General features: G+C 49.0%; 3 protein-coding genes across 3 annotated transcripts; 1 reads left to right on the forward strand and 2 right to left on the reverse strand.

The window, feature by feature from the left end:
• Positions 1 to 1,013: 1,013 nt before the first annotated feature.
• FMAN_01056 (uncharacterized protein) lies at positions 1,014 to 2,218 on the reverse strand (the record flags this gene model as incomplete). The annotated part of the gene is made up of 2 exons (XM_041830464.1): positions 1,014 to 1,394; positions 1,448 to 2,218. 2 exons carry the CDS (start codon positions 2,216 to 2,218, stop codon positions 1,014 to 1,016), a joined length of 1,152 nt encoding a protein of 383 aa, XP_041676391.1.
• Positions 2,219 to 10,677: 8,459 nt separating this feature from the next.
• FMAN_01057 (uncharacterized protein) lies at positions 10,678 to 11,670 on the forward strand (the record flags this gene model as incomplete). Its single annotated transcript, XM_041830475.1, has 2 exons — positions 10,678 to 11,343; positions 11,395 to 11,670. The coding sequence occupies 2 exons, from the start codon at positions 10,678 to 10,680 to the stop codon at positions 11,668 to 11,670; spliced, it is 942 nt and encodes a 313-aa protein (XP_041676392.1).
• Positions 11,671 to 11,926: 256 nt separating this feature from the next.
• On the reverse strand, positions 11,927 to 12,658 carry FMAN_01058 (uncharacterized protein; the record flags this gene model as incomplete). The annotated part of the gene is made up of 2 exons (XM_041830486.1): positions 11,927 to 12,073; positions 12,131 to 12,658. The coding sequence occupies 2 exons, from the start codon at positions 12,656 to 12,658 to the stop codon at positions 11,927 to 11,929; spliced, it is 675 nt and encodes a 224-aa protein (XP_041676393.1).
• Between the last annotated feature and the right edge of the window lie 1,963 nt (positions 12,659 to 14,621).

Below are 14,621 nucleotides of genomic sequence, written 5' to 3' on the forward strand. Positions count from 1 at the left end.
GGTTGATGGAGAGTGGCCATGACACCACGCGACACGGCATTGGGCAGAGACCTCAATTCCGTCATTGGTGAGCTTAAGCTTACTTATTTGACTAATCGGCTCGCTTTCATCATTCATTCACGGACGGACATAGCGGGTTTTCTCATCTTTGTAGCTTGACATTATTAATAAGTAATTGACAGCTTGTATCCCGCATTGCCGTACCGCTATGGAAATGCCATGATCATGCGCAGGTCAAACAACCCAGATCAGGGAAGATCGCATGGCGGTGGTGCTTGGCATCTTCCATAAAAGCCCGTATCGCCGAACTCGAACACGACGATTCGTTCTCGGTGCCCGCATAACTCCATTGCGGTGTTCCTGAATCCGCAGCTTCCGGTACTTGACCTGCTTGGCTCCTCCATGATTCAGATCAGCTTCTGTCTTTGCCATTCCCAGCTTTTCTTTCTTTGCCTAGCCTAGCCAATGTTGGAAACTTGGGGTCGCACTCGATCTGCAACACTGGCATCATGAACCAGCCGGCACGCAACATAGGGCGTCTTATCTCCGCCCATCCTGGCATATTCCCGCGGAAGGGCAAATGTCTGAGACAATGCCATTCTATATATGGAGTCACAGACTCACTATTACATTCCCCCACCCTCTTCCTTTGCTTTTCGTCGTGAGTCTGGTCGGCGGATTCGTCACATTGACATTTCCTCAATTGCTGTTCCTCCTTTATTTTCCCGCGTCGACCTGCAAAAGCTCAAAACACCTCGCTGTCGCATCGATGGGCAGTTCCATTTCAAGTTTGCTTAACAAAGTAAATGCAGCCGTTGGTGTCAATCTCCTAAACCTGATATGGATAGGAATTGCGGCGGACGGTCTTGATCGCTCTGCGGCCGTCATAATTTTGGGTATCATCCGAGCTAGCGTGCGGTTTGCCGTTCCCCGGGGGTATATAGATTATATGTAAGTACATTCATGCATTAGTAGTCTCCTCTGAACTCTTTCGTATGTGCGGTCAGCCCTCGTCATGTTCGGTTCATGCCAAGGGGGTTCATCTCTTTGCTATAAGTCGGCATCGGATATGAATCTCCCGTCTCCCGCCCAGTAGGCGGAGGCCTGGGGCTCGAAAACGAACGCACTGGCGCATGGTAGCGTGCAGTCGAACCGAAGTAATCAGGAGTTCTGCGTCCACTCTCTGGGGGCTTCACTGGAGTAATTGGTGTTACTGCCGCGCTCGAATCTCTTGAGAGCATCTCGTACGAACGTGGATGGTTCTTTACGTCAACGCGTGCGTCGACCGACACAAACTCCTTCTTGTTCCGGGTAAATGGCTTCTTGATCAAGTCAATCCAGCCTTGAACCATGGACCATCTTCCGAGGAAGAGGATCAGCCAGAGACCATTCAGCTATGGTTGTCAGCAAGCATTTCAACATGGTAGTATCAATAAAGGACACTTACCGCCAAGAGGAGGAGGACAGCCGTGACAGTCGCTTCGTTGATGACCAGAGAGGATGCCTCGTCTAGACAAGGTTCCTTTCTACCCTTTTCTTTGAAGAGACATTCAACGAAAGCGCCTGCTTTGGTGGGATCGTCGGCAACAGACTGAACCACGTTGTCTTGGAAGACAAAAACGACAGAGAAAAAGATGACATCAGCAATGATGATGAGCACGATGGCAATACCACGCCATTGGAGTGCAATAACTCGACGAACTCGACGGTAGACCTGCCTTGGGTTCATGGTCTTGATGCTTTGTGTATAAGTGGGCAAGCTAGAGCCCTCGGAGGATGCGCCATTGTCAGACAACGATGCCAAGTAGACCTTGATACAATAACCAAAGGTGGCAAAAGTGATGATAACGGTCAGTCCAGCGAATAGGAGAAGCGGGATCCAAAAGTCGGCCAGACTGTTCTCATGATTGATATGGCATGTAGCACCAAAACGGAACGAGACGCCGCTGAAGACGAGAGCCAGAATTATACCCAGGATAGGGACGCCCCATCCAGCTGCCTGAGCAAAGATCATGAAGTTCTTGCCAACGAGAACTTGCCAGCATATCTGTAGGTGAAGCGATACCGACCTGAGAAATACCCACATGATGCCTGCCCAACCACCAAGAAGGAGAAAGGTACCAGAGGCGCCACAGACCTTGCTGGTCTGCATGCTATGCGGAGTGATCGTGTTGAAGCATTGCTCTGGTTGTGCCGCAAGAGGAATCACGAAACCCATCTGGAGTCCAAAAATGTCAGCGACTTCAAGAGACTAGACATGCGAAGCCCATCTTGCCGTCACCTACATTCATAAGCAAAATAGCGACTGTAAGACAGATGCTAAGGTAATGGCGGTTGGTCTTTTCTACAGGCAAGAATGCCCATGATAGAAGAAGGAAGATACAACAAATCTGGCTGAAGAGCGAAACCCAGTTCGCAACCGCCGTCAAGGTGTCGAAGCGATCGGGGTAGACCCAATCGGTCATTGGACAAGGCAGACAACACTGGATAGTTGCTACTGTTTGGCAGAGGCGCCCATCGATAACTAGACGTCTGTCAGGGGGGGGTTCATTCAGTGTTTCCAACTCGCAGGTCGCTTACATCCGCCCTCAGAAGGGAATAACGCGGCATCCCAAAACGGCGGAGGGCAAAGGTTGACCCCCGATGTGTTGTTGGCCATGTTGAAATGAGTAGAAAAAAGCCGTTGCAAGTTGGTGTATGGGTATGCGGTGCCGGTCCTTCACAGGTCGTATTATGCCGTTAATAGATACTCCCAGATCGAGAACAATGAATTAGAGACTATCCAACGTCGCTCTTTTCCGTTTGGTTCCGAGGAGAGCGAGGTCGAGGTCGATGTCAAATTGATTAAGCGTTGTTACAACATAGCAAACGTTTCGCTAATAGTTCGAAGCTGTATGACCGGATGGCAGCACCGAGATGGCCTCGAGGGGGATGCACTGGTATTGCGTGCGGGACAAAGGGTAGCACAGAAAGGAATGATACAATAGAATGGCGATGTAATTACACGAGAGTTGTTAAGACAGCTGGCATAACAACACCAACAGTGCGATTGGCACATAGACTCACGAGACGACCAGCGAAGACGGAGTCGCTCGCGTGAGGAGGGAGGGCACACGGGTCATATAAGTTAGAAGGAGAGGGACATGTGTGTGTATGTATGCAAGTGTACCAGTATTTGGCCACAACCACTACCGACCTCAAAAAGCACTGACAATGGGGAATCGAGAACAAGACTTGAGGCGAGGGTGGAGGCAGCAGGGTCTGCTGCTTCTCACCACCCCTGCCAGGCCAGACTGGAGAACCAAAAGGCTGCACTCTAGGTAGGAGACCTAGAGACTTTTCTTTCTATGCATCTACATCTCTTCCACCCATTCGGAGCATCCTGGATCAGTCATGGCATGGCAGACCAGGACCAGGGTGGTGGAAAGGGGCCAATTGGAGAGTGCTGGTAACTATACTGTTGAATATACAGGCGCTGTAGACTGCTGAACACCAAAAATCGAAGTATCATTGGGGGATGTGGTCTGTGATGACGAGCGGGCACCAGAGCAGAGGCGGGCGACGAGGGGGACGAGTGAGGTTACGGAGTACAGGGGTTGCTAAACTTGGGAATGGCCCACTCCCGCGCATCGCAGCCTTCGTGAGGCACAAGAGACAGAGACAGAGACAGAGAGAGGCTAAGAGGTGGAGGGTTCCTGAACCTAGGGACTTTTGGGCGTGGTGCAGCAGAGTCTAAGTCGGCTAAGTTCACCAAGATACCAAAACGGGCATATTTTGGAACCAAGTCTGCAAGTCCACAGGGGCCAGAGGCGAGGGTTTAAACTGAGCCGGAGGTTTCCAAGTGGAGCAACGGACAGCTTCTTGGACAGTACCCTGACGCCTGACGCCCTATACTATACTGCCTGCGGTGCCTGGCCCCGGAGGCCTGGAGGTGGAGGGGCGGGGACTCAGGGGTCATCGATGCATGTCTTGGCCGTCACAACACTCCCCGGTCTTGTTTGACTGATGAATCTGGCTGACGCGACAGGCGACAGGGACAGTCTGAAATCTTGCCTGGGAATGGGTTCTGAGCGATGAATGATCCGACTAAATAGATGAGAGCCAACGGCGCAGTGGCAGTTTAATCTTAACCGTAGACCGGTGGTGCACATACCTGACTACATAGACTACATAGTATGTACGTATGTGTCAGGTTGGCCGTTGTTAGGCCTGGTCCGTGTGCTTAGCTCGCCGAGATCGACAGCAGTCAGGCATGTATCAACAGCCATGGATATCCAGTATTACCCAAGTCCTACTACAGTACTACTGTACCAGTAGGATCTCTCGGGTTGTTGGGTGCCATTGGTAGCATCTTAGCCAAACAACATGTTTGACTCGATGTAGCCGTATGCATGCGAAATGACGAGTCTTCCGAGCAAGCCAACCGTCAATGTTTTACGCTCCCATCTCTACCTAATGACTGCCAACGCTCAACCTTGATTGGCTGGTCAAGAACAGTGTCAGAGTGCCCGTGGACAGGTACAGTACAGCGTGCTGACAAGAAGATGCAAAAAGGGAAAGGCTTTGCCAAGAGTCGTTGCACACCATAGCAAGAAGCAAAGAAAATAACGGCCTGCGGAGAACGTTTGGCACCTGTATTGTAGACTTACGGGTGCGGCCGGTCGACGTCGAGGGCTCCGGCGATCTTTGTTTGTTGCGTGAATTCGAGTCAGTACACGCCAAATGATCAAAAACACTAACCTCTACTCCGTATGTTTTTCAGAGATGCGCAGGACGAACCCGAGTCTCCAGCAAAATGATCCGTGGGCAGAGCCACTCTATTAGCAGCTCACCACCGCAGACCGTTGTTTACTAGAGACATTTCTCAGGGCATCAGGGCATCTCATCAACCGTGCTTGATTTGAAACTTTGGCCCAATGCACAGATGACTCGCTCCGCTGGACAGTGGAGCTGAACTGAGCTGAACTGAACTGAACTCAGTGCAACATCCAAGCCCTTGGAACACACCAGGTGGTCACCCAATCAGCGCAATGCCGACATCTCTGATGTACATACGGCCAAAGGGTGGATGTGACATTGTCCTCCAGCAAATGATAGTGATTTACAGGAAAGGCTGTTGATGCATTATGTATGTTGTCCTGAATGAATCAAATCAAATTGGGTATTTGACTTTCCCAAGTGATGGGAGAAGGGAGCTACGCAGGGATTGGGATTTGATGGACAGGCATCGATCTGTGGGACTGCTATTACATACATAGATTCCCCCAGACATACTCTGTACCTACCTAGGTAACACATACGGTTCACCCACAAATTGTTTCCTTCCACCGGGGGCCACAAGGCAGACCCAGTGGAGTCTCGGGCTACCGTTGAAGACGACGTTGACTACAGAATAGTTACAACACTTACAAAGTCATTATTATCACCGTTTTTAATCTTAGTAACTTCATACTAAGGGTCTTTTGTAGTACCAATTGTTCGCTGTTCTCTCCATACTCACCTGACGCTGGTGTGTCTACCCCAGTCAGCGTCCATTGATATCATCATGAGGTTCGACAAGGCATGGCCAACATTCGCGTAAATACTCCAATACACATCGACGTCTTTTCTCGGCTTGTCATTCGACATGTCATGGCGCGCCACCAGCAGAGGATCAAAAGCCTGCGCGGCAGGCTTAGCCACTAAAAGTCTCTCTGGATGCTTCAGTCACTGGCATCGCCATCTTGGCACTTGAGAGCATCTGTCTCGCAGCTTTGACTGGCTTCTCGGCCCTTCTGACACCCTTGTCTACCCCTGGTCAGTCACTGTCGCTCCGCTGAGCGGCTCCCCTGTCACTCCCGCCAATGCAACACACCCATGCTGATTGATCCTCCTGTTGCTGGCTGGCTTCGGATTCTGGTTGGCTTGGCGCTCTTTGCCACTCAGGAACCTCGTCACTTTGTCTTGTCTCTCAACATGGCAACTCAGCTTCTGATTCGCATCTTGAATTTTTCGCTCACCAACGAGCCCACTATCATCAAAATATGTTGGGCCCAATCGCTGTTGAAAGATGACGCTCTCAGCTACAACGTATCTAATCCTTACGGCGAAGCATGACATTTTTCGCAAATCAATTGGTATATGCGTATTTATTAATTCTTTCTTATAGGCATGGACTCGACGATATAGATCTCGGAACACTCCTTTCACTTCAACCGCCTAAAAGTCTTACCACCTCTTGAACAAAAAATACTTTAACCCAGAAATCTCAAGGTGGTATTTGTGACAGATCTGTTCGAGCGCCATTTCCTTTGGTCGACTCTAAATGCAAGTAACCTCTTGTGGTGAGCTGACGTCGTCTATCACACACATCACACCGAACCATGCTTTTCTACATCACAAGCAATGGTTGATACTATGTATGCTGATCTAACGCATCTCCGCATAGACGACTGTCAGCGCCATTTGTGGAAGATGCCACTCTCTGGACAGAGGCAGAAGGGTTCCCCTGTCTGACCAACACGACGACTGTATCTATCTGGTGGTGCCGTGCCTTGCTGGTGCATTGGATGCAGGTACGGATGAGAAATATCGATGTATCCCATGCCCTGAGCATATCAGCCACTTCCGCTGAAGTCTGCAGGACCTGCAAAGCTGATGGCGTGGAATCTTTCCTCTTACAGCCACTCTTCGGTCCGTTGGTGCGATGTGTCCAATGTTGACAACGACGCCATGTGAAAGCTTGTAGCCACCGATCTAGGAGGCTAGCAGGCCAACGACATCCTCAACCTGCTCTCCTATGAGATACTACGGAAGGATTCGTGATTGTTTGAGGAGAATCGCAAGCTTGAACATGTCCTAGTGGGCTTCCACTTGTTGCATGTACCAGAGAGAGAGACACTCTAACGTGAGTCATTGGCTTGTGTTTCTTGTAAACGTGGAACTGGCTCTCCATATCGATGGTTGTCTTCCCCGCAATCTTTGCCCCAGACAACTCAATCTTCCTCCTGTCCATTTAGCTCGTTAGCTCATGGCCGTGGGGAAGGGATTCCTAACTACTAGGTAAGGTATGTAATTAGCATGTGAGCCCTAAGGATCCCGACTATCCTGCACTGCAGCGAAACCACATCTGAATGGGAAGTTCTCTTGGACACAGTAGTCACTAGCTAAGCTAACAAAGGAACGACTTGCATTGAGATATCCCTGGACAAAGGGGAAGGCTCTTCGAGGCTTGAATTGGCCCCGGTTCAGATTCCTATTGCAGATATATGGCGCAATTTTCACTCACTTCCCATTGATTGTCAAATTTCCAGGATAAAATCGCTCGGAATTATTTAAAATCTGACAGTTCTTGCAAGGGTCCAAGTAAATAGCCGTCTACGGATACCTACTCCGTCGCAAGGCTAAATAAAAGTCTGCCCTTGGCATCTGTCAAAGGCGTGGCGCTCCGGATATATCTCTTTGGTAATGCTATAGACTGGGAGTGTCTTATCACGACTAGTGATCTGATCCGTTGTCTAGTAGAGGGTTTGTCGACTTTGTTGTGCCTCACGCCTGCATCTATGCCATGCTTCCCTCTCCGAACCTTGCATGTATTCCTCCAGTCTATAAAATTTGTGGGTGCAGCCTCGAATTCGGTATGTTATTCAAGGATCTGGCCATTACGAGGCTCGCGGGAATCTTCCCCGGTCTAACAATACATAATTATATGCATGACACCGACTTCGGCAACTGGTAAACGTAATACATAGTCGAACCAAAAATAAGTATAGGTCTCAAAGCTTGGTCAGATATAAGTAACATCCATACAGTCGGGGGTGGATTCTCTGTCAAACGAAGGTCTCTTGGCAGCTCCGTTGGTGTATTATCTCCGATGTAATACCAGCATATAAGCAATGCTGCATCCGACGCTTTCCACCGTAGCAACACCGTTTCGATTCGAGACGGTCATATTGCTTGAAGTTGCTGCCAAATGTCGGATGTATGTAGTAACACACTCCCTCATCTTTTATGAATTGCGGCACAGCAACTAACTGAACTTCCCCTGTGAAGGAGGGTAAGGCATTCAGATCTGCAGCAACTCAAGCTAGCATAGATCGGGATGCTCAAGATTTGAGACGGTTCATGTCCATGTCTGCGAGCTGCCGTCAGCTTGAAATGCAATCTCCGAAACAGGCCTTTCTAGAGTGTTTATTGTCAAGTCCTCCGCGTTCTAGCAGCGTGGCGTTATTGGTAGAACAATTAGAAAAAGTCAAAAACGCTTTGTGGAACCCGGCATTTAAGGCTTCCGACCATGAGAGGAAAAGGGCAGTGAGTTAGTGGTTTTTATTAAAAGCTGAAACGACGGGTAAGAGTTGAAACCGATACTGACAACGAAGCCTATGACACGGTCGTCAAACCCACCCCAAAGTTGACTTTCCTTCTTGGCTACGTTAGTCGATGATCCGAGCCCTGCATCCGGTTGCAGTGGATATGAGAAACCCCTTGTGTCTGTCTGTGCAGGAGACTAGCTCCATCTGGCCGTAACTCCGAAGCATCATCAACATCAACCGTCTAGGATTCTTCTTCTAGTTTTGCGCAGACATCGAACAAGAAACTCTTCGATTTCTGGCGTTCTCATCACGTCGTTGAAGAGTGATTCTGTCCTATTGAATGAGCCAGGCTCGGTCTTTGGCCTAGTCCAATGCATATGAGTTTTGGGGTCAACGAATATCATATCATGCCTCTGACCCTCGTCGATGAACCCGGGTAGTACTGGAAATGCCCGGAGCATCATTACAAAGGGCTGTACCGAAACTCTTCGGCCAATATTTGCAGTATGGGATTAGGATGTCGGGCCACATAACCGCAGCAATATGATCTTCACTATGGATCCGTTGTGGTTGCTTTGCTCAAATGTAACCCTGGAACTGGAGACTGGGAGGGCGACCATGTGCCAGATACCAGTCGGAAGTTTGAGAATCATGTCACAACCTTCTAGCCACGCATTCTAGACGTTCGACATTGGTCGGGATTGCTGATGCCTGTCAGGTTGTGAGCCTAGTTTTGATGTTCCTTCTCTTGGGCACGTCAAGACGGTAAGGGCCATGGCTGAGATAGCAGTCGCCTAACTTCTGCGTTTCATGATCTTTCCATAGGGTTGTTAGTGCAACCTCATTGCTCCGCCATAGGGCCGTCTATGTTTCAATCGCGTACAGTACGTTGGCGACTCCAGGCTGGGTAACCGAGAGTGATCCGTACACAGCGGACGATACCCAGATGCGTGGGTATTGCACGGGTTCAACACGATAATCTCGTGGGCCAAGCCAGAGACCCTGATGATCAGTCACAAAACCCTTCAGTCAGCCTTTACGGGAAGGTCTTGCGAAGAGGCAATGAGGGCCCAATATTCTGGAACCGAACAAATAAGTCTTTGAACCCCATTGCGAGGCAACTCAAGCACTCGTTGGGGAGCCTACAGGAAGTGGGAAACCAACATGAGCTTCCTCTTACGACCACTTAGACCGAGCGTGAGACGAATCCTTGTGGACAGAAGAGGAACAAGGCTCGCCCAAGCCTCGAGCCAATTCCAAGAACTAGAGAAGACGTTTGAGACCCTTGTCCCTGGCCCGGGGACCAAGCGGCGGAAACACGATCACTGGAACCGCTGTGATGGGCGACAGGATTATTGCCCTGAGGTACGGCCGTTCGGGAAGGATCACAGCTGATTGTGATATGGTGTGTAGGTAATATATCAGCGACAAAACTTTAAAGCATCATAGTATATAGTGTTGAAATTCTATCTTGAGTACATGTGATCTGTATACTCAGCGAACTGTTGAGTCTTGGCGCGCTTATGTTGAGCTGTTGTCTCTTTGGTTTCTGATCGTGGACAGCATCAAAGTGAGACTTTGAGGTGGTCCATGACACCACCACGACGAAAAGCACACCCAGCTCAGACACGGATCCGACTAGAGCCGAGCAACATATTCGTCAGCGTCTTATAGAGACGGATGTCTTGCTATGCCCAAGTTGATACAAGATTACAATACCTTTTCCATAAGATGGAGAGTACAGGGTATCTATATATCGTTTGAAACTGTCATGGAAGAACACGTGACTGGATGTATCTGACAGTGGTGTCGAGAGGAGTTATGAGTTTTGCCGTTATGCTTCTTCTTCAACAAAGTTAAGGTATGTCGAGATTTAAATTATTTACCTGTAGTTATTCAAGTAATACGAAGCCCTGAATCTATAACTCGTGTCACCAGAAGATGAAAATATATGTTGCTGACTCAGGATCAGAAGTCACTCACACATAATGGGTTATGGACTTGGCAGATAACCAGTGATGGTAAGAAGGGTGGATTAATTGAGTTCTAATATTGCATATATTCGGATTTATATCAAATCTCACAAGAGCAGCTTCTTGTGTTGCCAAGTATTGGGCTGAGGTGAACACTGTTTTTTTTTGGCTGTTGGTCTGCCCCGCCAGTGTTGTTTGTCATTCTAGCTTCACAGAGTCACACAAATGACATAACTTGTGACCAACAACAGTGTACAACAAGCAAACTCTAGAACCACGTTCAATCCACTGTGCAGCTGTACTACGCCAGATATAGCTACTATACATAGTACAGTCTCGTATTGGATTCAGCATAGGCAGTGAATTGCCTCAACCCGATTGAGTCACACGAATCATATCACTCAACGTCAGCCATGGGTAAAGACACTCCCCTTGTGTCATCTCGACGTCTCGCCAACGCCGAAGGCGATCCTGTCGCTGTTGTCCGCGTCCGAAATCTCCAAACGACTATCCAAGGACCCAAAGATGCCTGGGGTCGAGGTTCTAAGCAGCAACCTCTTCTGATATCCGCCGAGGTGTCACTGACGCATGCGTTCCCCTCATCGTCGTCAGACGACAAGGTTGCTTCCGATACCGTTCACTATGGGCTCCTCAGCAAATCTATCCTCAGCACGCTGGACAAGTTGCCCAGGTCAGCCCTGTCGTTGAGCGATGTGCTCAACAGGCTCTGGGTTGACCTTACTGGTTTCCAGTACACTGGCGTGAAGGAGCCTTCCGCCCAAAACACAAAGGCTTTCCTCGACACGAGCCTTATCCGAAGGCTCTCGGTCTCTCTCGTTCTGCCCAAGGCCTCGTTGATGGGAACTGCAATCCGACTCTCGGGATCGTGTCTCTTCGCCGACTCAGCCATCACCTCGCGCAGTCTGGAGCTGGGTCTGGAAGGGATCAGAGTGCCGACACTCATCGGTGTCAACAGTAATGAGCGAAACGCTAAGCAAGTCGTCATCACAAACATCCGCATCGACGAATACCAAACCGCACACGATGACTATGCTGTCATTGAGAGTATCATTGTTGATGTAAGTAGATTACGAAAGGGCTGGTGGACAAACATGCTAATCGTCACAAAGGCCATGTCAGAATCGTCATTCGAAACTCTCGAGGCTTTGGCGGCAAGTCTGGCTTTCCATATTGCCCGGGAACTCAGGACCAAGCGTGACGATTTCTATGGACAAATCATTCGCATTGGACTCGAGAAGCCAACAGCAGTGCCTCTGGCCGAGGCTGCCTGTGTAGAGCTCACGGTCAGAACCGAAGATGTCAAGATCGAGGTCTCCAAGACGAAAGACGTTAGGTTTGATGATACTAGAAACCAGATTGCGCACTCGAGTGACAGGAAATCGTAGTGCACTTGGGCTTAGGTAGAAGTTTGATACAGGGAGCAAAAAGTTGGTCGCATGTGCCTATAAGGCTTCTTGGATGTATTATTCCCTCTTCAACTACTCGATTTCGCTTTCGACAGTCTGCATATGCTGGAAATGAGGCAGTAGGTCGTATCGATCAACGTATATGACGTTATCAACACGGATGATTCAGCATCTTCAGCATCTTCCAACGGAGACGCATCGCCGCAAGTGATACCAGTTTAGTGCCTCTCAACACTCACTTGTGAACCTCTATTCCTGCCCGTGGAACGTCTCCCTTGGTGACCTTCCGTACAAAGTCGGGATCCGGGTTGAAGAGCATGACGTGAAAGTGCTGCACAGTATTGACTGATTGCAAAGAACGCCAGTTCCTAAACCAAAGAACCTATGCACATGAGTCTCACAGATGAATCACGTATATGTAGTGACAGGAAAGACTCACATTCTCCTCTGGGATATGCGCTCGAAAGGTCTTTGTCACGAAATCATCAATCTCTTTCCTTGCTTTGTCCGTCAAATCTCCCGTGGCGGGATCTTCTACGAGGCCGAACTTTGTCCACACGACAAGGTGCGCTATTCTCGGATCTATTCCGTAGGGGGCATCATTCCATAGGATCTTATAATCGTCCTCGAATTCAAAAGGTGCTCCACGCGGCGTCACTGGAGTACTCCATCCAAGACGATGTTCATGGATAAAGTTGGCGACACTGCCGTACTTCTGCTTCAGAGAGAATGCGAAGGCTTTGTAGCGTCTAAGCTCTGAGGGAACACGCTTGAACTTCTCCAAGCGGTTTGTTTGGATGATGTCGCGGACCTCAGCCCAGGAGAAGATGTGGTACTCTTGGTCTGGGGTGGAGAGAATGCCTTGATCTTTCTTGTGAAGGCCTTGAAGAAAGTCAGGGCACTCTTCGGTTCTCTGGTCCTCGGGGATGTTCATGTTCCAGAAAGGAACAGTTTCTGTGCTCCCCATGGTTCCTAATGTTGAGTGAGATGAAGTTACGGTGAGACGGACTCTTCGTATTATTGGTGATTATATGGAGAGATCGAGGTGCAATTCCCAGACCGGATGTTGCCTGTAAAGGAACCAGTTTCAGCGCTACTTGAAGTTGATTGCCTCTTTGCCTAATATCTGGTCATGCGGCGTGTTCTTGTGAGGTAGAAGTTCCATGAAGGGTTGAATGGTATGGTTGTGTCTCCACAGAGGGACGCGCCACAGATAGGAGGGTGATAATGCAGAGAGGCACGAAAACCATGGCTAGTTACAATATGTCTAGTCTGCTGGTCACCCATATTGTTTTAATTCATACAAACTATGAATCAGGCATCGTTATTGGTTTATTTATGATAAACAAGTGTTGTTTTTGTGGTAGATCCAGGCCAAGTTTCTCAAGTGTCACTCCGTACTTCAGAAGACATGTCCAAATGGGACAAACTCCACTACAACGGCAGATGAAGGAGTGAGAGGTCCGGTGAGCCACTGCAATGCATATGATTGTCGTCTAGCTTCCGTGGCTGTGGAGGAGCTGTCAAGAAGCTCAGAGAAACAAGTGACGTGAAGCTGATACCCTTCAGTGCTAAACTCCTTGCCTTACTTAGTAGGTAGCTTGTTTCTGTGCCAGGTATCCGTAAAATGGTGATGAATCTAGGGTAGCAAGATGAAAATTACTGGGTAGCTTCTCGTCCAGCCTCTTATCCAATGCCAAGGCCACGTGGAGAGATATAAGCCCGACGTAATACGGCAGGTCGAAGCTTGCATTTGACAGGCGTCTCTAAATCAGCCATCTTTTGGTCTCCATTCACTGAATGATTGGCCACGGAACGGAACGGGAGAGGCGTAATGTGAGCTGGGCTGCGAGTGTTCCAGATCTTCAATGGTTACCTATGCCTACGATATTACATACTCCCGGCCTTCTGATACATAATAATCACAACGCTTATGTACTCTGTTCTCTTCAACCTTGTAAGCAAGAATAGGCATCTTGCAGGGAGATCGACCGATGTAGAGATAGCGTCAAGACTAGCCATGATCAACCTCGTTGCATCCACTTGTGCTCATTTCGACTGGGCCCAAGCCTGTGAGGGTCCAACAAAAGAGCCAATTACAGAGCCGAGATACTTGCTGTGTCTGGGCGTGAGCTTTGGGAGCTTTGGCCCCGTTCCTCGTCTTCAACTCTGGTTCACCGGTAAAAGGAGCTTTGGACCCTGGGGCATAAGCAAAATGAATCAATCACCTTGTTGAACCATGGCGAATGGGTGCCCCAAAAGAAGCAGAAATTCACTCAGAACAAGGCGTAATGAGCGGTTTCTTTGCACTCGGGGGGGCAAATAGTAGCATATTGATGAGGGATATCATGATGGTGGCGGCACACCAAGAAAAATCGACCATGATACCACCCAATCTTAATCAAGGTTGTCTGTCTCCCTTGTTCTTATTCTCTCTCATTCTCGGACTCAACTGACTGCAACATTATATCTGCAAAGGACCGATCTCGAACATCCAGCCCTCAGGGAGCAAGAAACTTAAGACTTTAGAGGAGGATGCTTAAATAAACTCAGCAAAGAGTCGCCTAAGTTTAGGCTAGAGCTACCTGAATATTTTTTTTTCATCACGGATAGAGGCTCCCCTAGCAAGAAGACCAGTCTCACCATCCTCGCACCTCGAGTGCTAATAATACCACAGCGGTAAATGGAAACAAGATACCGGGGATCCTGGCTGGTTGGCCCGCCGCAAGCCTACAAGGTGAGAGAGATCGCTGGTGCAACTGGTGAAGTGGTGGGGTTTAATCCCGGTGGTATGGGGATCGTGAAGGTGAGCAGAAATGAACAATTACGACAACTCGATGATACGAGATGTGATAATAAACAACAATAGGGGAGACGAAGGCACTATTGAGCCTCATCTCACCTTTACCGCAAGCCATCAATCATAACTG

This window comes from Fusarium mangiferae (genome assembly GCF_900044065.1).
Source record: "Fusarium mangiferae strain MRC7560 genome assembly, contig: FMAN_scaffold001, whole genome shotgun sequence".
Taxonomy (NCBI): domain Eukaryota; kingdom Fungi; phylum Ascomycota; class Sordariomycetes; order Hypocreales; family Nectriaceae; genus Fusarium; species Fusarium mangiferae.